The 25,985-nt window shown below is 42.6% G+C and overlaps 3 protein-coding genes across 11 annotated transcripts; 1 reads left to right on the top strand and 2 right to left on the bottom strand.

Annotated features, from left to right (window-relative positions):
* Positions 1 to 2,052: 2,052 nt before the first annotated feature.
* On the bottom strand, positions 2,053 to 21,645 carry LOC108036449 (uncharacterized). 9 transcript variants are annotated; one of them, XM_017112597.2, is made up of 15 exons: positions 21,225 to 21,645; positions 11,170 to 11,561; positions 10,515 to 10,709; positions 10,323 to 10,454; positions 10,116 to 10,258; positions 9,945 to 10,028; positions 9,799 to 9,862; positions 8,495 to 9,232; positions 6,950 to 7,162; positions 6,417 to 6,479; positions 6,019 to 6,341; positions 4,801 to 5,951; positions 4,541 to 4,741; positions 4,304 to 4,465; positions 2,053 to 3,913 (listed from the first exon to the last, which is right to left on the bottom strand). In XM_017112597.2, exons 2-15 carry the CDS (start codon positions 11,287 to 11,289, stop codon positions 3,792 to 3,794), a joined length of 3,711 nt encoding a protein of 1,236 aa, XP_016968086.1. In that variant the 5' UTR covers positions 11,290 to 11,561; positions 21,225 to 21,645; the 3' UTR covers positions 2,053 to 3,791. The 9 variants fall into 9 exon arrangements, with proteins under 9 accessions (XP_016968086.1, XP_050744271.1, XP_016968087.1 ...); XM_050888314.1 differs by having other exon boundaries at positions 6,019 to 6,338; XM_017112598.2 differs by having other exon boundaries at positions 9,799 to 9,859.
* Positions 21,646 to 22,066: 421 nt separating this feature from the next.
* On the top strand, positions 22,067 to 22,507 carry LOC108036473 (39S ribosomal protein L34, mitochondrial). Its single transcript, XM_017112650.3, has 2 exons — positions 22,067 to 22,183; positions 22,247 to 22,507. Exons 1-2 carry the CDS (start codon positions 22,161 to 22,163, stop codon positions 22,467 to 22,469), a joined length of 246 nt encoding a protein of 81 aa, XP_016968139.1. The 5' UTR covers positions 22,067 to 22,160; the 3' UTR covers positions 22,470 to 22,507.
* Positions 22,473 to 25,971, bottom strand: LOC108036218 (polynucleotide 5'-hydroxyl-kinase NOL9). Its single transcript, XM_017112210.2, has 4 exons — positions 25,375 to 25,971; positions 25,085 to 25,315; positions 22,864 to 25,023; positions 22,473 to 22,808 (listed from the first exon to the last, which is right to left on the bottom strand). The coding sequence occupies exons 1-4, from the start codon at positions 25,823 to 25,825 to the stop codon at positions 22,537 to 22,539; spliced, it is 3,114 nt and encodes a 1,037-aa protein (XP_016967699.1). The 5' UTR covers positions 25,826 to 25,971; the 3' UTR covers positions 22,473 to 22,536.
* Between the last annotated feature and the right edge of the window lie 14 nt (positions 25,972 to 25,985).

The raw sequence follows: 25,985 nt of genomic DNA, 5'->3' as shown, positions 1-25,985 counted from the left end.
GCTGCTGGGAAAAAGTCGCAGCAGGTGTGAGGTGGGGGTGGGCTGTCGGGGGGGGGCATGTCCTGGGGGTGGCATTAAAGCTATGGCCGTAAGAACACCCTGGGTGCTCCACACACACACACACGTGGAGGAGAGGGTATGGGGCTGCTCCCATTTACGTTTCCTAGGAAAGTCGTAAAAGCGTACAAACGAAACAAGCAAGAAATGTCGTTTCGCCCGCAGCCAGGCCAAGCCAAACAATACAATTTGTTACCAATTAAATGACTGCATTACATAATAATAACAATAACCGTAGCGGCAACAGCAAAAACACTGCCAGCCACCTCCGCCATGTGTCCTTACACGGAGAAAAATTCTCATGAACCAAGCTCAAGGAACGGGTGATTCCTAGAAATGTAAAATCCCTTATTGCCTTTTTTGTTACATAGGTAGAAGGCCATTTTATAATTATAGAGCAATTATATGGAAAAGAAATCTCTTCACTGTTTTATTTTTAATTTAACTACACACCATATTGGGTAGACAGTTAAGAACTTTTCTGAGAAGTAAGAAAAACAAGCTCTGCTAAGGAAAACATCCTTCGAGTTCTGAGAAAAGTCGTACCACTTAAACATACCTACTAATAGCTACGGCTGTAACTAGATAACAAAGATTGTGGATCATTTTAGAGTTGTTTAGGTAAATAATAATAACTTATTAAAAAGAAGAACCCCGTAGAATGCTCTAGTGCTTTATATTCGAACAACAAATATATTAATCGCTTAATAGGGAGACTATAACTCTGGTTTAAGGATTTTTTAGCGTTCTTTGCATAAATATACTGATAAAATGTTAACTATTAACAAAAGATTTCCAGAATTTTGTATTATTTTTTATTATTATAAAGTTATTAATTTGATATTATATTTTACAAATAATAAAAATAACTAGAGTAATAAGTGGCTCATATAAGTATGCTATAAAATATGGTGGATATATCCAAGGATCATTGATATGATTACATGATACAGGGACATACAGACTATAACTATAAAGAATTCTTCAAAGGATTGAAAGTATCACTAAAATATGTTTATTTTAAATTATTAAATCTTTTGGAAGTATTTAAAAACTGTTAGCTCTGTTCCAGAACGTTATATTTTTTAACTTTATGATCTTTAATTTAAGCCCCCAATTTTCTCCCAGTGCACCCCCTCAAACACACACATGATAGACAGTATCCGCTGGCGTCAACGAAGCCAAGCAAATATGTGCGCCGGATGTGCGAGTGTGTGTGCCAGCATCCGGCGAGTATCGGTTGTCAAAGTAACGGGAATCAATAGCTTGCGACAGGAGTGGGTGGTTGGGTTGGTTGGGGGTGGGTCGGGGAGGGATGTCTTTATTAGGCGGCAAGAGCAACAGGAAAAACAAATTTGTATTACTTCATTATGGCGATGCTTTTGATTCGACTTTTTTCCCTTGCACCAACGGCCACCCCATCACCCCCTCCCCCGCTTCCGGCTCGCTTTGATTCCATAATTTGTTAAGGAATTTCCATAAATTGAATTTTTCCCAAATTATGTGTATCACTAATGGAATGTGCAAGCTGAGATGGAGCAATTAAAATAAAACTCGGCTTCTTTGTATCAAAATATATATAAATGTTTATTAGAATCCGTGAATCCGCACATGCACACATCGTATACGGATGGCATACCTATATTCACGTTTAGTTATCTTCAATAATTATTATAATTATTGTATGTGTTTTTCTTTTTGTTGTTTGTGGAGGGTACAACTCGCTCAATTTAAGCCAATCAAATGGCAAACAGATTGCATTAGTACATGGTTTGCATTGAAATATACAGTAGTTTCCCTTATTTTCGTATTGAATATATTAATTTAATTTGCATCGGGCTTGGCTGACGCGACAATTATTTTTCACAAAATTGCACGATTTTATATTTGATTTAGATATATTCAAATTGTTTAGGTCTCTACTTACTTTTGTGTCTGTGTGTGTGCTGTAATGGCAGTGTAGTAAAAAATGGCAAATAATAAAACTGAAAATCGTATCTTTGGCATTTTTTTATTCAAAATAAATTGATACCGTTGTTGTTATTGCTGTTGGCGCTATTACAAATTACAAAATGTAAATAATGCAGCGGCTGAGCTTATGCAAATAGACAAATTAGTTAATTATACTTAGTTTAATAGGCAATTACGTAGCACTTGCGTGTACGTTTTTACACGACAAAATCAGCGCGTCCGAGTTTTGTAAAGTAATTCAATTTCCCATCATGCAATTATTGCTCTAACTTAGGGCCTGGACCTCCTATATAGGTGTGTATATACTTCCATATAAAATCAATGTTTACGCACTACGTATTAGTTTGATTCGGGGAGAAGGGACGGTTGGTAGCGTAGTAAGTACTGCCCAACTAGCAGAGCTACAACTAATTTCATACATTTCATAGGTAGAATAATCCAAGGGGAGCATGTGTAAAAATCATTTAAAACTAAGTCCTACTTTAAGTAATCAATTTTCGTATAAATATTTGTGTGTTGTGTTGTTTTGTTTGAGTGTTTGGTGGATATGGTCTGTTGTTGTGGTTCTTGTTGGTTTGTCTGTCTGTGGGAAGCACTTGTGGGCAATTAGGAATAGTTTGGTAATACGGCTAATGCGATCCGGCCGTCGCACCTGGATTATTGGCAGCTCTATTGTGGGTCTGATTGCTTCTTAAAATGTTAAATAATCAAAGCTCCTGGACATGTCCTTCAGCCGGCGCTCTCTCTGGGTTGCCGATAGAAAAACCACTAAAAAACTAAACTATATTGGAAACCAACCAGTTGCAAGTACTAAGCCTGCCTTGGAGGTTTCCTAATCCTTTGATCGAAATATACCAGCTGTTTCTGGTGAAATTACATCGAACATGCAAACAATTCAGCTTGAGCAAATCAAGCCGAAAGTATAAATAGCAGCCCAAAAGTCCGGACAAAGGACATGTCGTCCTTTTTGTCTCACTTTCAGCTTAATTAGTACAAAGAGTTTTAAATGCTATGCTTAAAATGGGCTCGTATATGTGTGTGCTTTGCAAGCTCTAGTGCTTGAGGCCTTATGACACTAGCTCGATTTATGACTAACTGGATTTATTTTAAAAACAATCTAAAGAACAAAGGGTCCATGTCTTAACAACATATTATGAATTAAAATATTAAATCATATTTTGTTGCCATGACTTCTGTAATAAAGCCCTGTCAGTTAATCAAAAATCCAGATAATGTCATAAGACCTTTGCCTTCTTAACTCCTTTTGTGTCCTCCTTGTGGATGTGTTTGTGTTCGCGTGGTTTACATATAAATTAGAGTACATACTAAATAAATAATATGCAGCATAGTTCATCGTTTTGTGTTAGTGGTTCTCGATTCTCGATAAGCTTGAGTGTGTGTATGTTTGCCAGTTGTTAGCACTTAAATCGTTCAGTGATTATTTCTCCATTCTCGGCTAATACAAAAGGTTATCCAAAAAACTCCATCGACTTGGCGAATACTTCTCGGTCGGGGTCCGTTTCACCCTTCAATTCGAGTACAATGTCCAAAGAAACCAATTTGCACTTGGATATATACAAAAGAGTTCGCTTAGTTGCATATAACTTGTGCCAAAATCGGTTACATATATATCAATATGTATATATCTATATAGATTGTGTGGTTAATACGATGCGATTGTTATTATTGTTGCTGTTGCTTCCATTCTGGATTGCAGGCTTGCTGCTGCCTTGCTGCATTTCGCCGCTGCTCTTGACACTGATTTATGGCGACACATATGGCGGGGGCTTGCGGTATGAGGGCGTGGCAGGGGACTTGCCGCGCACCTCCCGGCCGCCAACGACCACTGACGGCGGTGGCACATAGTCATCCACATCGTTGTCGCCTAAAATGTGTACAAATTAAATAGATATTAAGTATGTATGTAAAAAGAAGAAAGAAACTTAACTTCGGAAAGCCAAAGTTTATTCAGTTAAAAGAAGTAATCAATGGTTGTAGCACTTTTTAATTTGTAAGTATTGTTTTGATAAGTTCGTAATTTTGAAATATTAAAAATAGCTATATAATATAGCCACCCGATGTATTCCAAATAAAATTCAAATTCTGGTACATTAAAAAAATGATTATTCTTAAAAATAGGTCAATAACGGACAAAAGAATATACGGACGGACAAACGCTGGTGAAGGAAATTTAATTTACATTTACATCAATAGGTGTCTTCTAACTTAAATTATAATGCCCTCTCCAAGGATACTTATTTATATTTAAACGCACCGTTCATGTTTGAGGTATTGTACGATGGGGGCAGCAGCGGGGGCTTCTCGTCCTTCAAAATGACGGGGCTCTTGTTGCCGATCTCAGGCTTCTCCTCGTACTCGTCCTGGAAGATGACTGGAATACCCTTGGCACGGAAGGACTTGCGCTCCTCTTCATCGCCTAAAAAGCAAATCGAGAGATCCATTGTGTCAAAGAGGGAGTGTTATTTTCAATGAGTCATATGAGTAGGCCTACCTAGCTCCATTTTGCCGCTTCTATGGCGACACCAGTGCAGGCAGCAGGCGATGATAGAGGCAATGACCAGCATCACAATAATAATCGCGATGGGCAGCACGTAGGTAATCATGTAATCCTCGCCGAAAGAGGACTTGTGGGTAGGCTCCTCGGGGCGGCTGGGTATGTAGTCCAGCTGATTGGTGTCCATGTTCTCGGGATCTGTAATAGGCTAATCTTCAGAGAGAATCTTACGGAGAGAGCTAAGAAGCAAAACTTACGATGGCAATTACTGAAAGGCACCACTGAAAAGTTGGTCAGATTCAGCTCGGGACCCAAAGCCCGCTTAGCCGCCTCCCTCAAGCTGTGGTCGCTGTTCAGGTAGACACTCCTGGTGGCGGCCACCTCCTTCTCCCGACAGCTGTTGTGCTTCTTGTACAGCGTCGTATTGTAGAAGTTCACAATGGTGCCATCGGAGTCGTGGTGCGTGGTTATGGAGCGGATCTGGATCTGTCCGGTGGTGGCATCGCCATTCAGCTTGGCCACCCGCTCCACAAACTTTCGCTGCAGCTCGGCATTGAATCGCTCGTGCCTGATGGATAGATAGGCCTTGAAGAAGAACCCGAACTCACGCTTGGGAGCGGGACTGACCACCACGACCAGGGCATCGTGGGCACTCAAACCGCCACTGTCCTCGGCCACGAGGAGATACTCCTCGGAACCAATGTCGCCGCTTTTGGGGATGCCATAGAACTCCTCGTTCTTGGAGTCGAACTGCAGCCAGTGGCGTGGGCTCAGTTCCATGTGATCCCTGGTCTTCAAAGTCAGGGTCAGCTGGTTATCATTGGCATCGTAGAAGGTATCCGCTGGCACTTTGTAGACCAGCAGTTGGCCCAGGCTGGCGTTCACACGATCCACCTGGTTGCGCGGCATGGGCGGCACATTCTTGGCCATGTGCTGTGTGGGCTTCACCTGGGTCAGATCCTTCTGGCAGGATCCGATCAGCTGGCCGGTTATGGATTTAATGCCCAACTGCGGCTGCACCAAATCACTCAGTCTCTGTGCATCCAAACGCTGGACAATATCGTGCAATTCCTTTTCGGGGCACTCGGCGGTGGGCAGTGTCTCATTGAAGTATACGAAGGTGGCACTGTGAGGATCATGGGGCGTCTGTCGGATTTCACGTACCACCACCGCCGAGTTGCTGGAGTCATCCAGAGTTCTAGCCACTGCATTTATGAGTTTCAGCTGCCAGTCGATGTTGTGGCCCGGCTTCTCGTTGATGCGCACCACAATGCTGACCTCATGGTTGATGGTTCTCACCGCCCGATGCTGCTGCACGCTGATCTCCACCGTTTCCGTGACGCTGGCATTGCCGGAATCCGTGGCCGACAGGCGGTACTGCCAGCGGGACACAGTGTCATCCAGGGGTCTAGGGTGATAATAGGATTTATAAGTAACAATCTTAATAAACATATATAAAAAAACATTCTGCTCACAGGCCATAGAGCTCCCGCTTGTCGGCGTTGAACTGCAGCCAGGAGTTGGCCTTCAGCTCGTGGCCATCCTTGTCGGTCAGAGCCAGGCGGAGATTGCCCTGATCCTCGGCATCGAAGAAGGTATCTGGTAGAACATGGAAGGTGAACGCCTTGCCCGAAGTGACAGCCAGTTTCTGCAGACGAGTCTTGATAATGGGCGGGCTGTTCTCCTCGGGCTGCGGCTCCACGTAGTCGGGTGAGACGAAGGTGCTGCTGCTGCTGGACTCCGGAGTGGAGGCCGTGGTCGAGGCCAGCGAGGACGAGGGCGTGGCGGGCGTAGACTGCTGTTGGTTGGCAAGGGGAATTTTATGCTATTAGTGGAGACTTTTTGGTTGCCAGGGGACTACGGCTGATGTTACCTCATTATTGGCCAGGCTATTGTTGCTGCTGCTGCTGATGGCGTCAGGTTCTGCTTCTCCTTCCTGGGAATAACAGGGAAATCATTATTAGTCAGTTGCCTAATTGGCGACAGATGGCTGGCTAAGTGTCATGCTGCAAAGTCATCGGCTAAGGAGGCAGGCAGAGTGAGTGTGTTAGAGTGTTAACGTTAGTGTTAGTACAACCAATGCGGTACGGATACGGATACAAGTGCTCCATAGTGGACATGCAATTACCAGGGACCAGGGACCAGGAACCAGATACCAGGGACCAAGGACCTCATGCAGGAGCTCTGGTTCGCTAATTGCCTGCCCTTACATGCTAAGTGCATTTGGCTGGAAGCAATTTCCCCTAATTGGATTCGGGATAAACGGTGAGACAATCGGGTTTTGTTGGGGGTTGGGGGTTTCATAAGAGAGAGGGCCGGAGTTGAGGGAGTTGTCAGAGCGGGTGGAGGTGCAAATCTATGGCTTAGATCTAAATTGCGATTTCAATTGCGATTGCGAGATTTCACCTTAGAGCTATTAGTGCGGTGCGTTGTGGACTCTATATGAAATTCGCTTTCGCCTGCTGTTGTTGCAGTGGCAGTGGCAGTTGCAGTTGTTGCTGTTGCGGTTGCTGCTGTGGCAGTTGCATTTGGTGTTTCTGCTGCTGCTGCTGCTGTGCCCTCAAAATCGTCGAAGGGCAGCAGGGTGCTCAGCTCGAGCTCATTAAGCACAGTATTTGGCTGCATTTGGTGTTTAATGGGTAGCAAAAATGAGTACGGTTTCTCAAGGGGGCGGCAAAAAGGGGGTGGGGATCAAGATCTTCTCAGTCCCTGAGCAACTGAAACCCTAACTACTAGTCTTTAATTGCACACAAAAATGCTCTATCGGCAAATTGACCAATAAATAGTTAAGTGTACCATTGAATTGTAAATCAAAACCAATGAAATAGTTACGCTTGCCACAACAAAGCACATAAGTTACTAGTTTGTAGTAACTTTCGAGGTAATAATTGTATTATTATAGTACCAAAAGTAGGATTACTATAGTAGAGGCTATTACTCTAATAGAAACAGTAGCATTACTATAGTACTAATAGTAGTATTACTATACAACATTAGTAATATGTATCAATATAAGTTATACTACAATATAGTAGAATTACAATACTAGTAATACTATTATTATTGTAGTAAAGTACGTTTACTACAGAAGTAATAGTAGTTTTACTATTGTAGCAATATAAAAATTGTATAATTACAATCGAGGTAATAGTACAATTAGTGACTTTACTATAGAGGTAATAGTAGTGTTTCTATAGTAGTATTATAAATTGTACTACGATGTAATGGTAATACTAGTAATACTATAGTTCGAATAATTTTACTATTATAGTATTAACAGTAGTTCTACTAAGTAGTAATAGTAATTATGCGTAATGTGGTAGTGTTACTATAGTAGGTATATTAAAGTACTTGGAAATAGTATTTGTTCTTCAGTAATTACTGTAGTATTACTATAATATAGTCATTTTAAATATTTTTGATAGGTACATTGCTATTCTTATTGGTCAGTTTTTATTTTTAGTTCTATGCCTTTAAACTTCAAGGTATAGAATTTATTACAAAGTTAGGATATATACAAAAGGCTGAATCCTTCTAGCCTCCATTACTAAAAACTACCTGCTATAAAAAACAGTATGTACACTTATCTTTACCACTATTTGCTATCTAGTCAGCTAACATTTACTTTAAGCACCAGCCAACTCCACAAAAATCTTTTACGGCACCTCCATAAATGTGCAGTCATTTTGTGGAGTTTGGCTTCACTTTTTGCAGGATACGCTACATTTACACAGGACAAAAGGCAATAAAACACAATATCAATTTATGTAGAGAGATGTGTGTAAGCTAGGCTAACTCCTCACAGAGAGCGACAAAAAGGAGGTGGAAGAGATGTTTTACATGTGACAACGGGGACACAAGGACATGGGACACGCACACAGACATAACGGCGAGGCAAAAGGACACTCGTTCGTGTACAGACACACACATACACAGAAGCGACATCATTACCTTTGGCGATTCAGAGAGTGTTGTTGTTGTTGATGTAGTTGTTGCTGTTGATGTAGCTGTTGTAGTTGAGATTGTTGCTGTTGTTGATGATGATGTAGTTGGTTGAGTGGCTAGTGATGGGGGTGATGACGGTGAGTGGGATGAGGATGGGGGTGGGGATGATGATGAGACGGAGGCGGAGGTGCTGTCTTGCTCTGTGGGCAGGTCAGTGGGCAGGGGCGGATGAGGGGGCGGCACCGAAGAGGCATCTACTCCAGCTTCTCCAGCAGAAGCTACGGACGACGACGACGACGAAGACACCGAGGAAATGGCATCGTAGGGTGAGAATGGCTTCTGTGTTTCGGGGGCGGACACAGAGGGCGTGGGCGTAGGCGTGGCCAGGGAGTCCAGTTCTGAGGCAGCTTGTGGCCTGGCGTCCACCTGATTTCCATTTTCCTCCAAGTAAGCGGGATTTACCATTTCCGTGGCTCTCGTAGTGCCTTCCTCCGGCAGAATCTCCACGGCCATGGGAACTCCCAGCTGCTGCAGCTCCACTTCCTCCTCATCCTCCTCGGGATCGCCCAGTACCGTCAGCTCCTTGATGTTCTTGGTGTTCTCAATGGTCTTGCTGATCACCGACTCCAACTTGGAGACACTCTCCTCGATCTCCTCCTCCACATTGGGTATCAGGGGAGCCTCCGATGAAACGGAGACGGGTGCATCGGGCGATACTATCTTCTCCAGCATGGACACCTCCGACTTTCGGTTTAGTCACAGTGAATGATGCGATTTGGTTAGTTTTCGAGGCGAGTTCGAGTTGGTTTTATACATAGTTTACAATATTTGGTTGTTGATTTTTGGTTGATAACATTAACACAATGAGATCGAGATACACAGACAGAGTGAGAGAACGAGAGGAAGATAGCAAAAAGAGAAGAAAAAACGTATACACCGTATGATGAATTATAGTTATTTTCAGTGTACATATGTGGGTGTGTATTTTGTGTGTGGTTTCCATTGAGATGCATGTGTAGTACAGTGTCGTTTTGGTTTGCGGTTATTAACAAAGTGCAGTATAAAAACAAACAGAACCAAAGGCTTCCGGAAATCAAAAACGAATCTAGACAGTAAGTCCAACGCGATCCATACAGATCCAAACACGTAATACATACAGATGTTCAGCGTGTGTGGTTAAACAAATGAGTATGTATGAACCGCAGGTATTCTCGTTTAAACGTATGGTATATCAGTATCAGATAAAGAAAACACCCAGAGAAACCGAAACAAGTATGTCGAAATGGCTCAGAATTAGCCTCAAAACTCACCGCTCCGTGATGATGTCGATGAGCATGTGTGGCCACTGGCGGCACTTCCGTAGGAGGCTCACTACTTCAAGCCATCATGGAAAGAAATGCGAAAGGTTTCCGGAATTACCAATGTGTCACGTTCAGGTGAAACGCTAGATACTCACGATACTTCGTCGTCATCATCTCCATAGTCGTAGTCATCCTCATCAGCACCAGAGCCCTCGGACTGACGTCGCTTGCGGTTCGATCTGGAGGTGAAGAACCGATTAGTTATCTCGAAATTCTTTCCATGTCTTTTGTCAAGCTTTCAATATCACTCCTTTCTGTCTACCCACCTTGATTTCAATTCCTTTCGCCAAATGAACCACAGGCCAAAGTTCTCCTCGGTCAAAGCACCAATAGTGCCATCCTTCATCTGGTGGGCAATCTGCTTGGCTATCGGCTCACCCATCACAAAGTAGCTGGGACCACAGCCGATCTGTACAGGAAAGGGATTTTAATAAAAAACCTATATTTTCTATAAAGTAAAATATAATAACAACCATGAAACTGGCGCGTCCTAGTCTTCGGTTGAGGGTCTCGATATTCTTGTTGCCCTTGCCTCCTTTACGCATGGCCAACTTGTGCATGGACTTCAACTCACGCTTGGACACCGAGTCCAGGGATATGAATTCCTATAAAGATCATGAAATTAGCCTTCCATTAAGCGTTTTCCCTTTCAAGTGCCAACTCACCTTGGGTATGGCAAAGAACTTGGCCAGCTTGGCTTGGACATGAGCTCGTTTTGTGGCAGTCAACTCACTCCAGTCGTGTTTTTTCAGAAGAAGCGAAAGCACTATCTCGCTCGGAGTATTTTGGCAGCTCATCAGCTCCGTAACATACGGATCCTGCTTGTAGGCGGGCACATCCTTTGGCTCTATAACAGGCACCTTGAAAAAAGAAGCGGAGATTAAGATATATAAAAATAAAAAAGATCCTAATAAATCGAATCATATTTATACAGTGGTAAATAGCTTTTATCTTAATTAAGCTCTTTCTCTTGTCACGAAAATATAAACTTTTGGAAAAGAAAATCATATATGGGTAATTTGATAGTACCATTAAACAGTTTTCAACGTAATTTCATTCAATAACGCTTTAAAGATTTATAATGTATTCTTATTTTACTCATTCATGGCATTTTTTTCAGGCTATAAGCGAATGCAAAAGCACCTACAAAAACCATTAGGTACTTCAAAATTACGACATATTTTTATGCTTTTTATCGCGGTGCCAATCTAATCTTAAGAATGGCGACATTGTGGTTCAAAGAAAGTCTGTATACCATCATCCATCAAAGCAATCTAAATTTGGTTCAAAATGACCCACATGGGGAGGGAAATTACTCACCTGGGAGTCGTTGACATTGAAGTCCCGCTCGGCGAGAACCAGGGCGACGCTGGCCACCAGGAGGAGGAGCAGCGCGGGCAGGTTCCCACTGACCACCGATAAGCACGGCGACAATCTCATGTTCGATTCCGTGCGCGATATGTGTCGTATGGTATGAATATGAGTCGAAAGAATGCAGTTTCGGTTTCAGTGCGGCAATCCAACAGTCCAACGAAACTCAAAACGCCAGTCGTGGGCTTTTTCGGTTTCTGGTTCGGTTTTACTTGGAGCCGGAGTTTCCCAGCTGGGATTTCGCTTTCGTTTGGAGAGAAGAGAAAGGGGATATGGCGATGTGGCTTTTACATCATCTTCTTCGTACGCAGCGCCTTCGTCGTTAGCATCGCCTTCACCATCTGCAAGTGGAATTTATGGGGAAAATATTAGACATATTTTATGGCGCAAGGTCTTCGGGAGGAGGGTGGCTGGTATCCTATCATATTGTGCATGGTACACCATGGCCTATGCTAATTAATTGTCGACTGGGTTCGGTGACCCAAAACCCAATTTGTGCCTCGAGCATTTGTGTTTGTGTTGCTGCAACTTTTCCTCCGGCGAGTAATTAACATAAACAACTGTGAAGTGTTGTTGTTTTTCCTGTATTTGAGGGGAAAATTAACGCTTGATTAACGTGATGCACATGATCTTTTTTGGGTAATTGGTGGGACAGCACCCAAGCAGGAAAATGGAAAGTCCGGCGACTCGAAAGGGGCATTTAATTAAAGCCGTAAGAGAAACCGGTGGGGAGACAATTGCGCTTTGATTATGAATTATTTACCCTAACTTTGAATGGGTTTCCTAAATAAATTTCTGAATTATTTATGGAATTTTAATAGAGGCTTCCCAAACAAGTATCCCCTTCGAAGAGAACAATGGGGCCCTGTTGGAATCAGTATTCCGCTTTCATGTCGATCCACTTCATGGAGTAGTTCCATAATTCCCATAAATTTGTTAATCCCTCATTGAACATGCATCCCCATTTAAGAGCTCCACGCTCCCAAAGCTTCCCGGCTTATCATCGGCTTCTATTTATAACCGTTCGAACGACCACTCCCCAAATAACTCTTCGATAATCATTCAACGCAGGCATTACCAGCGCCCAGAACAAACCCGCGCACTTTATGTGTTTTGCCCGGGGTTAAATGAGGCGACCATATGTGTTGGGGACACGAAATTGGAGCAACACATTGCACAATTTGCAGCATTCGCGCCGAATGGGGTTAACGTTTGTGACTTGCAATGAAAATGCAGCCGGAAAATGGAGTGCATGGGAATGCCTTAATTGAGGCATTAAAAATGTGCGATGCAAACTGGGGAGCGTCGCTTGAAACCGCTTGAAATCGATATATCAAAGGCGGAGGAATGCCTTCTCCACACACCGACGAGGGTTATTGAATGCCCATAAATAATGGAAATTATAATTGCTTATGCATGCGCAACTAAAATATCATTTGTTTTTCCATCGACTTGTAGTATTTGTGTTGCCTGCTTTCTAGTTAAATTTAATTGAAGACCTCCGTCCGTGGAGACCCAGCTGGAATAGCAAATGAGAAATGGGAAAAGTAGCAGGGAAGGTGGGAAGGTGGGAAGGGGGAGCGGCCCAAGTGTCAAGCGGCAATATGCCACCGATACAGACGGTTCTTGCAGCAACATACAAACATGTAGTATATGTGCCATCGTATATGAACTTAAAATGCAGCCGAGCATGCCGGGGCCATCAGTCGTTCGTTATACCCCATGAACAGCCCCTGCTGCCCCGGGAACCGCTTCCCCGAGAACGCCTTCCCCGGGAACCCCTTGCTTTTCCCCTGCTCTTCGGCACGAATGAGAATGAGGCTTCGCAGCGAGTGTATTTGCTGGGTATGCAAATGAATTAGCATTGCGCCAAATGCAAAAACAAAAGAACCAGAGGCGTGCTGCTAGTGGGTGCCGGAGAGATGAGAGATCATAACTTAGCAGGCGGTATAGTACAATGCGAAAAACAAGTTTTCCTCTTGCTTCAGTGTGCTGAATGCATCCGCTCAGAGAAGAGTTGGGACCCACTGAAATAGCCATCACCCATCGCTGTCCATTGGGTTCAGGGGTCTACTGGTGGGGTCGAGGGTCGGGTCAGCACATAAATCGAGCCGACACAAAGGCCAACTAATAAAGGTACAACAACAATATAGAAAAAAGCCATTATAGTGACGAGGATGAAGATGTGGTCAGTGATAGTGCAATGGGGCAAAAACAGCGTGTGATGCAATAGTAACATCCGTTTAAACAAAACTAAAGGTTATCATGACTCAGGCTTTGACAATACAATATATAATAATAAATTGTATGAAGAAACGTTTTATTTTGGGATAACCCTGCGATGTCTTTGATACAAATCGAAAGTAAATTGACGATGCAAACAGTTTTCAATTGAAATAATCAACTAATAAGTAAAAATAACTTTCTTCCCTTTGGGATAATGTGTAATATGTGCCCCTTAGTTACAGTGTTTTGCTGACAGAAGATATTATAATCAATAGATTCCATAATAAATTCAGTGACCATGCGACACTAAAGCAAGTTTTAAACTTTATATTTTTTAGTAAATCTATATATAAATATTTTATAAGCCCTTTTTTTAGATTGCCTTGTTAAGTAACGCTATCTGTTATTCAAATTTTAAGAAAGTTTCATGAGGCCCTAAGCTTCATCAAGTAATGAACATGAGTCATTAAAAATGGGTTCACTTCGAGTTCGTCAGAACCTTTTTGTAAGAATAATCAATGTTATAGCGAGCATCTTTTGAGATACTATAATATTTAATTTCTGAAACTGGTTTAGCCCTTATAGGAACCCTTTTTTCCAGTGCTGAGCCACCGCCCACGCATCGAAGCCCTTTCAAGAGGGCCGACTCTTATGTATCGCCGTCATTATTGTTGTGGCATTAATGTGATTAGAGAACAGGCCTACATTCAGAGCCGGCACTTTGCGATGCCCTCTCCTATCTCTATATTTACCCCACTCGTTCCTGCTCTTCCCGCGGGCAATTAATTATCTCGGATCCGAGAGGTTGCCCCCAGCTAGGTTCAGTTCAATTAGCCTTGGTTAACACACACTAGCCCCTATCTGCACACACACACACACACACACACACACACACACACACACAAGGTGGCACCGTCTTCTTCTCCACAGTCAACCCAACTACGTGACATAAAAGATGTTGATTCTGCAGCGGCGGCAACTGCAACAAAGAAATTCTTTCTTTCATCACAGAATGCAGCGACCGCATAAACAAATTTATTTTCTTTTTCACTGCACCCAGACGCATTACTCACTGAAGCCCATGCTTTTTCTGTGTGTATTTACTTGATGGCCCAACCTTTTTCGGGGTTTTTAATTTAACCCGAAAGCCCTACAAGAACTGATATTATATTTCATGTTCCTTGACTTCAGTTGCTGTTACGTCCTAGGGCAATGTTCCTTAAAGTGAGAAGAAAAAACACTATTTCAATTCCTTAAAATTAAACCCATAAATTCAATAATATTTAAATAAATTTTACCTTAATTTAGGTTCTATTTATTACTGTGCCATAAATGTAAAAATGTTTCTTAGGACTTTCTGCATAATATTATCAAATGGATATTTTATAAATATATTTCCCCTGCACTTCCTGTATATATAAGATATAAAATATCTTATTCCGCTGCAGCTGATAAGTTTCTGTAAGTCAACTCATACAAAGTAATGAACTTTGCCGACTCATCACAGAAAGCGGCTTTCTTAACTCCTGCAACCCATACTTTTTATGTTCATATATGGAACAATAAGAGTATTTCATCTTCAATTAGCTTTCAATCTTGTCTTCTGTGTGTTTTCTTCTGGCACGCATTAATTCGGTTGGTTTTCTTATGAAATAATAAACCACAATTGCTCCATCTGTGCGGCTTTCCTTGCCTTCTTTCACCAGCAGTTCTGGAACCCCTTCCGCAGCCCTTCCCCAGGAAGGGGAACCCCCTCGGGCGGCTTTAATTAATTTGATTCGTCGCACTGGCCGCACAATTCCAGCGATGATGGAGTCTTGGGGGCTGGGATCCTACCGAGAGGGAGATGCCCAGCATTGGACTAATGGATTGTTGGCCCCTTGTATTTTGTTTACGATGCTGCCCGATTGAAAATTCAGAATTGTTATACACATAAAACACACACGAGTACGAATTTCATGTATGTACACATGTTCGCCGGCGTTTGACCCACAATCTTGTCGTTGGAAATAGTCTTATTCAAAATATGCTTTGTTGCACGCATAGTCAGTGAACTGGAAACCGAAAATTCGGGTTGCGGAGCACAAAAAACGGAAAAACTCTATACAGTGGAAAGCAGGCCGTGCAATTACCAAAAATAGCCCACAGTCTCTCGACTCTCCTCAATCATCGCCACGCATTTGGCTCTGGGTTTTTGGGTCCGGCCCAATGGAATCCAATGCAATGGGATATCTGGGCTGGTCACGAAAGGCGTGTCGCATTCTGGTTCCAAAGACCAGAAAAAAATCCAACACTCAAAGCGAACAGTAAGGAAAATTCGGTTTATAATGACTTCAGCAAAAAGTTGGGGGCAACCATATAAAAAGAAAAACGATCCATCAGAAAGAAACTTTTCCATGCATTGTTTATTGTTTCCTTGTACTTTATGATAAACCAAATTTTTGCCTAACTCAGCGTCCAGAAATGTATCTTTAAACTCTATTCATTCATATAAATATACTTTGTTTGGAATCGTATCAGATCTTATTTTCGGATTCTTAATCATCTTTTCTCTGTGACTAGAAGACCATAAAGTTTCGTTAGTCTCTGGAATTCTCTGGAAACTATTGTAAATGGGAGAGCCTAATGAAACAAAAAAACTATCTATTTGAAAATCACTTTCCAAAAGTTGTTTATTTTTATTCGAATTCAATGGTAAACAAAAACAGCTGGAACTTAATGAAAGATAGTATTTTCTACTAATTAGGGGCTATTTCGAAGTTTATAGCTGGATTTCTTAAATTTCTAAAGAATCTGTCTACCCTATAATCCTACTATGTCAAAATCTATCAGAACTCAAAGAAATATTGCGGTTCTCAACAATTCGAAGGTATCATTCTAATACACAGCTTAGGAAACTTTATCTTATGACTACATTTTGGAAAATTCCAAAAACCTCTAGCAACCTACTTTCAAATACAAAGATATCTCATCAAGCAACGTGTAAAGTACCTAGAATCTCCGCAATTCTAAGGAACCTATCTGTCCGATTTCCCAACAACCGCAGGGGCCCTGTGATGTCATGCCCCGTAGATCTTATGACTTAATTCTCCAGTCTTCTTCAGGCGTTTCTTCTGTGTACACAACGGCGGGCCGAAGAATGAGCCAGAAGTGCGACACATGGTGAGCATTAGCATGGCTTTCTCAGATAGCGCTTCTGTGCCCCGAAATGATATGATAACCGTGGTGTGGCCGGCAGTTAGTCGGCTGATATGCATATCCGATAAGTGGGGCCGCTTGGGCCTGAGCCGAAAAGCGAGAAAACCATTAGGGTGGCCGGGGGCAGCTGATGAGGTGTAACCCAATTTCCGGCGCGTTGCCCAAGAGCCCAATGATCCGTGGAAAGCGAGCCCAAAAAGGTGTTAGGCCGACTCGAATTCCCATGGATGCACTGGGGGTTGCCCTGGCAGTTGCAGCCGCCGACACAGATGCGCCCATATACGCGCAACGTACATTTATCGGTAATTCATAGAGTTTAATTGAGTGTAATTAGGCTATGACGATGATGAAGTCCAATTTGGTGATATGCATAATTGAAGTGGGTTGCGGCTTGGGGACAACGGCGGGGCGAAAACCGATGGCAATCCGATTTCCAATTAAGACAAACAAAGCTTGACAAAATGCCGGCCAAATTGGACCACAACTAAATGCAGTAATTGTAGTCTAATGTAATTTGATTAGAAATCACGCGGCAATTATCGCTTGAGCGAAACTGGAGAAGTTCCCAGAAGTCGAAAACCAAGGAACGGAGGTGGAGAACTGCCAGGGGAGCGCCTAGTGGTTCGGGGCATTGCTCCACTCCCCAGTACTTTGCACCACACTGGGAAAACTCGGAGGAACATTGCTTAACTATCACCTTTTTTATTTGTATAGGAAAACAAATTATTTTCCCCATGTACATATAAAAGCTTGTATTATATTTCAGGTATTTTTTTATCCCAGGAAATAAATTTTGAAAGCGTATTTTGGCAACCACAGGAGCCTTTATTTTTTAATTCTAGGAAAAAAAAATGTCTAATATTGTTTCGGTTTTTACTAAAATTTTCCTAATAATCTTCTCCTAATAATCTTAACTTATATAATTTTTATCTGTTTTACTTAAAAAGAAAAAAAATCAAAAAAGATTGTAGCTACCGAGAAATTTACTCTACCAAGCCATAAAAAAACATTTTTCCAAAATGTTTGTTTTTTTTATAATAAGAATACGTATACATTTTTTAAGACCCTTTAAAGCTGTCTTACTTTTATTTTATTTTATTTTATACAACGATTCACTCACTAATTTCAAGTATAAGAATTCGAAAAAAGATTACGAAATTAAAATCGCAGAAACCTGTAAAATTAGGCCTCATTGAGAAATAGATATTTAAATAGGAAATAATATTTTCCGTAATTAACATGTCAAAAATTTCTGTGCATATCCAAAATTATATAAATATTAAATTCAAAGGGGGCTCCAAGAGTTAAAAGAGTAAATATGAAAACATTTTTTTTCGCAGTGCAGCGCGTTGTGGAGTCACAGCGAAAATATTTTTTGCGTGGGGCCAATGTCTGGTACTAATACTTGATACTCGGGGACTTGAGGTCTTCGGGGCCGGGCCCACAGAGGGGGTTTGGGGGTGCGGAAGGGCAGGGCAGACGCCATTTTGGCCAAATGGCGGCGGCGTTGGAGTTGCAGTGTTCGTGGTTGTTGCTGTTGCTGTTCCTGCTGAGAGCCATGTGCGGAGTTGGCGATCAAATGCGATCCGAAGATCTCTTGCATGCATAATGATGCCGTCTGTTGTGCTTCTGCCTGCTGTCGCCGATGTTTCGTTAAATTGTGTGTGTGCTTACGGCAAGAACAACAACAGCACCTACAGCAACCATAACAAACAACAACAACATAAGCAAATGCTAAAAACAAACACAAAACAACGCAGTGCCGTAAAGTTCAAGCCAGCACAACACACACTCCGGCTCTTAGTCACTCTCGCACACAAAGGCGTTGATGAAGACGACAGCGCAGATACAAAAAAAAGATACAAACGCAACTTCAACAACAACACCGATCCAGTGCCGGCTGTTTGGAGAATCGGACAGCTGCCCTCATGATAGATGCGAGCCTCGTATTCCGGCTGGCCTGGCCCAAGTATTTTTGTACTTTAACGGGCCATTGAAAAGCGCAGAGCAAAGAAATAGATCAGCTATAAGGCGGGAAACAAAGAAGTTCCTATACTCTGAATTAAAAAAATTGTTCTTTAATTTTCTGTTCTATGATAAGAGAGCTGTGTTTTATTTTAAATATATTTTTAACCTGCTAGAACCAACCATTCTATCTGTATAAAAAGAACAAAAACTAAAAGGCCTCTAAATATGATGTGATATGATAGAGAAAGACGCCTAAAGGAAAAGAGTTTCATCTATGGAATTGAATGTTCAGGTTCAAGTCAAACCTTTGTCCTTTTAATTTTTCAGTTTAATAATAAGAGGTACAAAATACACATTACAATTTGTCTAATATAAGTTAGAAAGATGATAGATAGAAGGCTAGGGCAAAATATTTTGAATGTTAGTCACCTTTATTGCTGATTCCTATACTTCCAAACTGTTTGGAAAATTAAATAAATTAGGTGTATATATCTAAGGGCTCATAATAGATATTAAATAGAAATAATCTTTTTTCCATCGATCTCTTAAGTTTGCTGTGCGTTGGTAAAGTAAGAATTTCACTCTAAAAAGGGTGGACGTGGCAAAGAAAGACGATCCAACGACTCGCCAACTTTCAGATACTCGACAGAAACAGACATTGTAATAATTAGTGGAAAAGCGGGCGAAAAGGGTCTGCACTTGGCACGCAACCCGGGAAGTGGTGGCTCACTCCCACACACAAGCGCCCCCCTCCGCTGCCCCCAACAACGACCGCCCTCATCGTTAGGCCGGCAACAAATTGACGCAATCTGATTAAAAACGCATCAAAATAAAGCTAACTGGTGGCCAGGGAAGAAGGGAGTGGAACAACAACCTATGCTAAATGCTCGTAAAAGTAATTTTTTGGCCCACACACACACGCGACCCGCCACTCTCGCTCACTCACACAGAGACACATCATTTAGGGGTGCCGCCGGAAGTGAAAAGGAAGCATCTAGTCCCCTTAGAGCAGCCGTCGTCCCCTTTTTGCGTACGCAGCATCCGCAAAAGAGTGCCAAAAACTGAGTGGTAATGCCGGGGATTTTCTACAGTAAGCACTCGTAGTAGACGAAGTTTAAAGAAAACAATGCTCATTTCTTGATTATCACTTATTTGATATTTAATGGAAAATTAAGTAGCATTTTCGTAATTTTTGTTTTGATGGTAAAAATTTAAAAACAGGTTGTTATATCGTTTAATAACTTTTGTTGTTAAATTTTTTAATATATAAAATGTGGATTGCGAAACACATGTGATAATCTATAACGTAGGTACCGTCAATGTAATCCTAACTTTTTAGATACATAGTATTTTTAACGATTTAACGTTAGCTCAAAAACTTTTTATCTAAATTTTTGATTTAAAGATTTATTTTTCATTATTTATCTCTTTCATAAAAATTATCAACGACTTTTTCAAATAAAATTATATTAGAGATTTTAAAGTAGAGTAAAACTCATTGGATGTCTTTTCTTTCCAAAAGACTGAAAAATGGAGTTTCCAAGGATTCCATTGGTTAGGTCGTATACACAGGTTATTCCCTATGTCCAGTTTCCACTGTCCTGGAATATTGGTGCCGTGCATGACCGAAAATCACAGTGCGGGCGGAAACCGAGTGCCGTCATCAAAATACGCACACACACACCAGCACACCAATCAAAATAGAAGCACACGGGGATAGGGATAGAAGAGAGAAAGATAGAAAGGGGCAGACAGATGAAGTCAGCGGAGGGCGGGGAGGGGAGGAGAAAAGAGCAGGGTGACAGCTGCTCCATTCGCGAGCGGAAAAAGTGGCCGCTAAAATCATTTGTTAAGTGCGGTGGCCATGACAACTGTCCCAAAAGTCGGGAGTCCTGGTCAGATTTTCAATTTTTTCATCTCTCTCGACGGAAGGCACACACATATGCAAGTATTTCCATCATCATCAGCACCAGCAAACAAAACAAGAACAACAACCGAATGCAGCCCCTTTTTACACAGAAAAAAATAATAATAAATATTTATAATTATAATATATGTATAAATCATCAAAAAAATGTAATTGTTTTTATTATTTGGTTTTGCATTTCTTTAATCGTAATGCATTTAAAGTTCAGAAGGCAAAGACCATGTGCTTTTGGCAGCCAAATTCTGGGTTCAAACACCACCCCTATTTAAACAATTTTTATATTTTTTCAGCTAAACAAATATGTGGAGCTGAATTCTACCATTATATAGCCATAATATCTATTTTTAACAATGTACATTGCATCGCATCTTATTCTTTCCACAATGTGATGTTAGGTTTTCAAATTTAAGGTGCTATCTTAGCTTTTCTTTCAGTGCATCCATTCCGCTTCCGTGTTTCGAAATTCAATTTATGTATACTTTATGATGCCGCAGCCGGCTCCCCAAGCTCCAGTGCGCCCCCCTCAGTGCTGCCCAGTGAGGCGGAGAAAATTGTAAGTTCAGGAAAATCGATTTTCTTTTTGTGTTTTTTGCCGTTTTTTCGGCTCGCAGCAGACAGGGCTAATTGGTGTTCTTTTTCTCTGCTGCGGAGTGCACGCGGCAGCAGCAGTCGCAGTTTCACTCACCTCGTTGCGCTATTTCTGATGCTCCGGATTCGGATTCGTTTTGGGGGGACTCGGGATTGGGTTCTCCTGCCCCACTCCTCGCTGCCTCTCCCTCACCTTCCCTTTGGGCCAAGGAAATTGCGTCCAGAGAGCGACACTCACACAAGCACACACTCACGCACACGCACACACAGCACTGCAGCAGTGTTTCTCTTCAATTGCACGGGCTCTTTTACTCTATTTTCACACCTGCACTCGCGATTTTCACGCACTTCTTCGTTGAGCCTTTCCCGTGAGATAAAAATGCGTGGAGTATTCGGTGCTTCGCATGCTGCCTGGCTTTTCGAATGCTTTTCACTTTTTGCAGCTTAACGGCAGCAGAAAACAAACCGAGTTGAGTTTTGGTTGGTTGGACAGTGTGACCGCGACTGGGGATGGCGAATAATCCGCGCAGGGAAATATACCGAAAAGTATCTTTCGGATTCGGCCGCAACAGCTGCGCTGCAACAACAATCGGCGATGGCCAGAGGTGGCAGTTCGATATTATTTCGATAGGTGTTTTTAATTTTAGAATTTCAAATCTTTCGATAAAAAAAAAGTTAAAATAATTATATAGCTTCTTTATAAAAAGTTATGAAATAAAGTTATTATAATCAGTGAGACTCAATGCACAATGAGCTTAATCCCGTTGTTTAATGTTAATGTGTTTGAGTTTTAGGAGCTATCATTCAGGTAGCCTAAGATAATAAAATAAATTATTGAGTCGAATCTGATGTATAATTTAAGCCTCAAATTTGTATGATTTTCAAACTGGTGTTAATTTTGTAACGATAGTTACAACAAGCCACTTCGAATTTTCGAACATCGTGGTCTGGCAACGCCAAATTCGGGATCAGCTGTTCGAGCTGTATTTTCTGCGGCCGGGTGGTCATACTGACTGGAATTACTTAACTCAACATGCTTCAGGGAATGCTTAAAAGGTAAATAAATTAGAAATTACCATCATATATTGTATGAAATAACAAAAATCCATTCCCTTACAGAACCTGCCTGGCGGTTGCCAACACCGCTCAGACTCTCTTAACCCGGGACAAGCACGCCTTCAACCGGGCCGTACTGAAACCGAAAGTCCGCTGCCACTTCCCGAAACCCATGGAGGTGAAGAGAATCAATGTCCACGGCTGGAATGCGAGGATGTCCACGCCCGAGGGACGACGCGTGCTGATGAACAGGATCCTCAAGGGCCGCCACAACTTATCCCACTAGCCCTTCGTTAATAAACCTCACTTTATTTACAAATAGTATTTTTACAAGTAGCTTGATGTAGCAGTGCTCAGTTTGAGTTTCTCTGATTCGCTGGAACTCCCAGGAAGGCCGGCGATCGATGGTAGATCTGCTGAATACTCTTCGAAGACTTCGAGTCGTCTAGGATGAACACGAAGGGCACACTGCTGGCCACACCCTGGCCCTGATCCCTAAAGTAGCCCTGCGGCAGGGTGAGTTCTCCGCCCAGGATGAGGCAATCCACCAGGGACATCCTTTGCAGCGGCATGGCAGGCACCAGGAACAGCTCCTTCCGCTCATAGTCAATGGCACGAACCACTCCTAAAATAATTCAGATCAGTAACTAAACCACAATAGACATTTTGCACACACAAACCTATTCCCAAGCACTGGGGCAGGCCTTCATCCTGCTGATTACACAGATAAACCACATTTGCCTCCATGCCGTGGATCAGTTCTTCGCGTGAGTAACTCTCGCTGGTGGCTTGTGCAATCTTCAGGGAATCCAGAGACACCTTTAAGGGCTGACAGTCTGTGAGGGTCTTGGCGTTGCCCGTGAGACACGAACTGAGACGGGCCAGCAGGTTGGAATACCGCATGTCCTTGGCGCTCAGGCTCCAAGCGCCCCGATCTTTGCCAGGCGCCACGCTCTGTAGCCTGTGGAGCGTGTACTTTGGTATTTCCTTCACCCTGAACTCCTCCGCCGTGTAGATAATGGGTTTCAACTGCGACAAACTGCTCCACTCGAGGAAGGAATCAAAGTTGTTGACCGGTACTGGACTGGAGATTTGTATAAGGTCCGTGGGTCGGATGCGATCCACCAGCAGGGCCATCAGCTCGGTACCAAAGCCTTTGTTGTAGCCCATGGTATTGATCAGCCAGGGAATATTCGCGTACTTCGCATCCTTTTTTATGTTCTGGATCAACTGAATCACTGCTCGGGCATACTGCTCTGCGCACAAGACTATATTGGTGTGGCCTACGACGTAAGCCAGGTCCGGCTGCTTGTTATACAGAAATCCTGGTCCCAGGAGGGGTCCATCGATAAGGGTGCAGGAAACCGTCTGAGGAACAAAGATTTCCGGCTGGCCAATGTCCAAATCGATGAGCAGGAGTGATGGGAACTGGCCCAAATTCCGATTGATGAGGTAACGCAGTAAGCTGGATTTTCCAACGCCCTTGCCACCAGCTATTAGTATCCGACTAGAGGCCTGCAGTTTCAACTTGTTCCACACCTGCGGCACTTGCAAAGTGCGACTTAGGTCGGAGGATTGGATCAGGCAGTGAAGCAGGGATTCGCTTTGGTGAAACGGCCGATTGGAAGCGTTGACGAGGGGGAAGACATTCTGCGCCATGTGTTTGCCAAAGTTGTCCACCAGATGCTGGGCACCAGTATTGCGCTGTAGTAGCACTATTGCATTTGTCTGATTCTGAAAGCTGCCCTGAATCCTTTCCAGCTGGGCGCGTGTAAAGTTCTTGTTGAGCTCCTCCCATTGCACCTCATCCTTGGCAGGTTTTTTGGTCTTTGTGGGTGAGATGGACACCCAATTAAGGCCTTTTGGCGAATAAATGGTGAGTGCCTCTTGCCTACGCGGTCTGTAGCCATTTACTGATATCTGACCACTGAGCAGGGTAAGCACCAGTGTGCCATACAGCTCCAGATCCTCTTTAATCACGGCCAGCACATGGTTGCTCTTCAGACTGTTCTCGAAGACACTGAGCTCGGTGTAGTTTGCTTGGGGATTTCTATAAAATGGAGCGTCGATTGGTTGGGTAACTTGATCCTCATCGGGTCCTACAATCTCTGGTAGTGATTCCTCAGCATCCATTTTGGTTTCCTCGGGAACGTCAGGTTCTTCTACTGCACTGCTTGATGCTGGTGTAATTGAGTCTTCCTCTGGCGGCACATCAATTGATTCTTCTGCAATCTGTTCCTCAACGGTATCATCTTTTAAAGTCTCTTTCGCCTTGGGTTTATATCTAACCAGTTCTTTCTGGTTTTCATCTACAGGTGGATCATCAAAGATTTCCTCTATAATAAGCGGCTCTTTTTGTACTCCCACAGGTGGTTCATCAAAGAATCCTTCAATGTCAGGAGGCTCGTAGGTGGAATCGAGATCGTCGCTGTCAAAGAAATCGCTGCCAAATTCTTCACTATCGCTATCTTCACTGTCGAAATCTTCATCACTGTCAAAGTCTTCGCTATCTTCGCTGTCGAACTCCTCACTGCTGGTATCTTCACTGTCAGATTCGTCGCTTTCAAATTCCTCAGATCCAAAATCGTCGCTATCCTGTGGTTCATAGTCATCATCCTCTTCGTCACTGTCAATTTCCGCCAAAGCACTCTCGAACACCTCGATCTTTCGAACTACTCCCTTGCCATCGCCTTGCAATAGGTGAGCTCGGTGCTCAACATTTTCGAATGGAGCAGGTAAGGCTAACCTTTTGGTCTGAACACCTTTGGATTTGACTTTGAAAATCTGGGGCTTCTTTAAGAAATTTTCGCTTACTTCCTCGAATTCATCGTCAAAAGAATCTGTTTGAGAAAGTTTTGTATTATGTTAGGAATATATTGTAATATATTATAATATACCTACCGTTTTCCAAGGAATTTTCATCTATCTCTTTATAGTCTTCGTCTGCTGATAAAATCTCAAAATCCTTTCGTTTGTTATCAAAACCATTGCTTTTGAAAATCTTAAAGCTCTTAACAGGACAATTTTTTGTAACCTGCTTTGAGTTTTTATATCCATTTTGGATAAAGTGAGGTATAAGAGGACCCCTGGCGATTTTGTCGCCCGTTGTTTTCTTGGTGTTCCTTTTAGGTTCTAAAACATAATATTCGTAAAGAAATTTGCATTTTATGATGAAATTTTAAAGGGCTTACCATTTTTCTTTGGAACCTCTTGCTTGGAAGCCTTTTTAAGTTGTTTTGTCAAGGGAATATTAGGGTTATCCAAGACAACGGTTTTCGGTGGAATGCTCTGGAACTTAGCTTTGGGATTCTTTCCTGGAGAAGTAACATCCTTCTTTGGCTTCTTTTGAGATGGAGAACTATCTGCTATTGACTCCCTACTGAAAACCGGTCTCTTTTGGGCACCCTTCTTCTTTGTATTCGGATTTTGAGGCGACTCCATGTCAACTTTTTGTAACTTTCCTGGCGAAACCTCTGCGGGAGCACTGGAAGCCTTTGGAAACACCTTCTGTTTGGAAGCCACAGGTAGCGGCACTGGTTTTGCCGGCTTGCGGCGACCGGAGGCAAGCTCGCGTTGTTCGGTGAGCTGGAAACTCAGCTGCATTTCTTTCAGCATTTGCTCGTTTAGTTTGCCTACTTTCATTTTCCGCAGAAACGTTGAGAATTTATTTATTCCCGGGCCATGCGACCGCAGGTGTAAGAAGAAGACCAAAAATCATCTGTATAGTATGGCCAGCCGTGGGAAGGCCAGAAAATGCCAGCCGCAGAGTTGCCACCGATAAGCACATTCGATAGCCGCAAAT

The sequence above is a fragment of the Drosophila biarmipes genome, chromosome 2R (assembly GCF_025231255.1).
Source record: "Drosophila biarmipes strain raj3 chromosome 2R, RU_DBia_V1.1, whole genome shotgun sequence".
In the NCBI taxonomy this organism is placed as follows: domain Eukaryota; kingdom Metazoa; phylum Arthropoda; class Insecta; order Diptera; family Drosophilidae; genus Drosophila; species Drosophila biarmipes.
The sequence above is the reverse complement of the archived record's forward strand: the minus strand, read 5'-3'. Positions and strand labels throughout refer to the sequence as shown.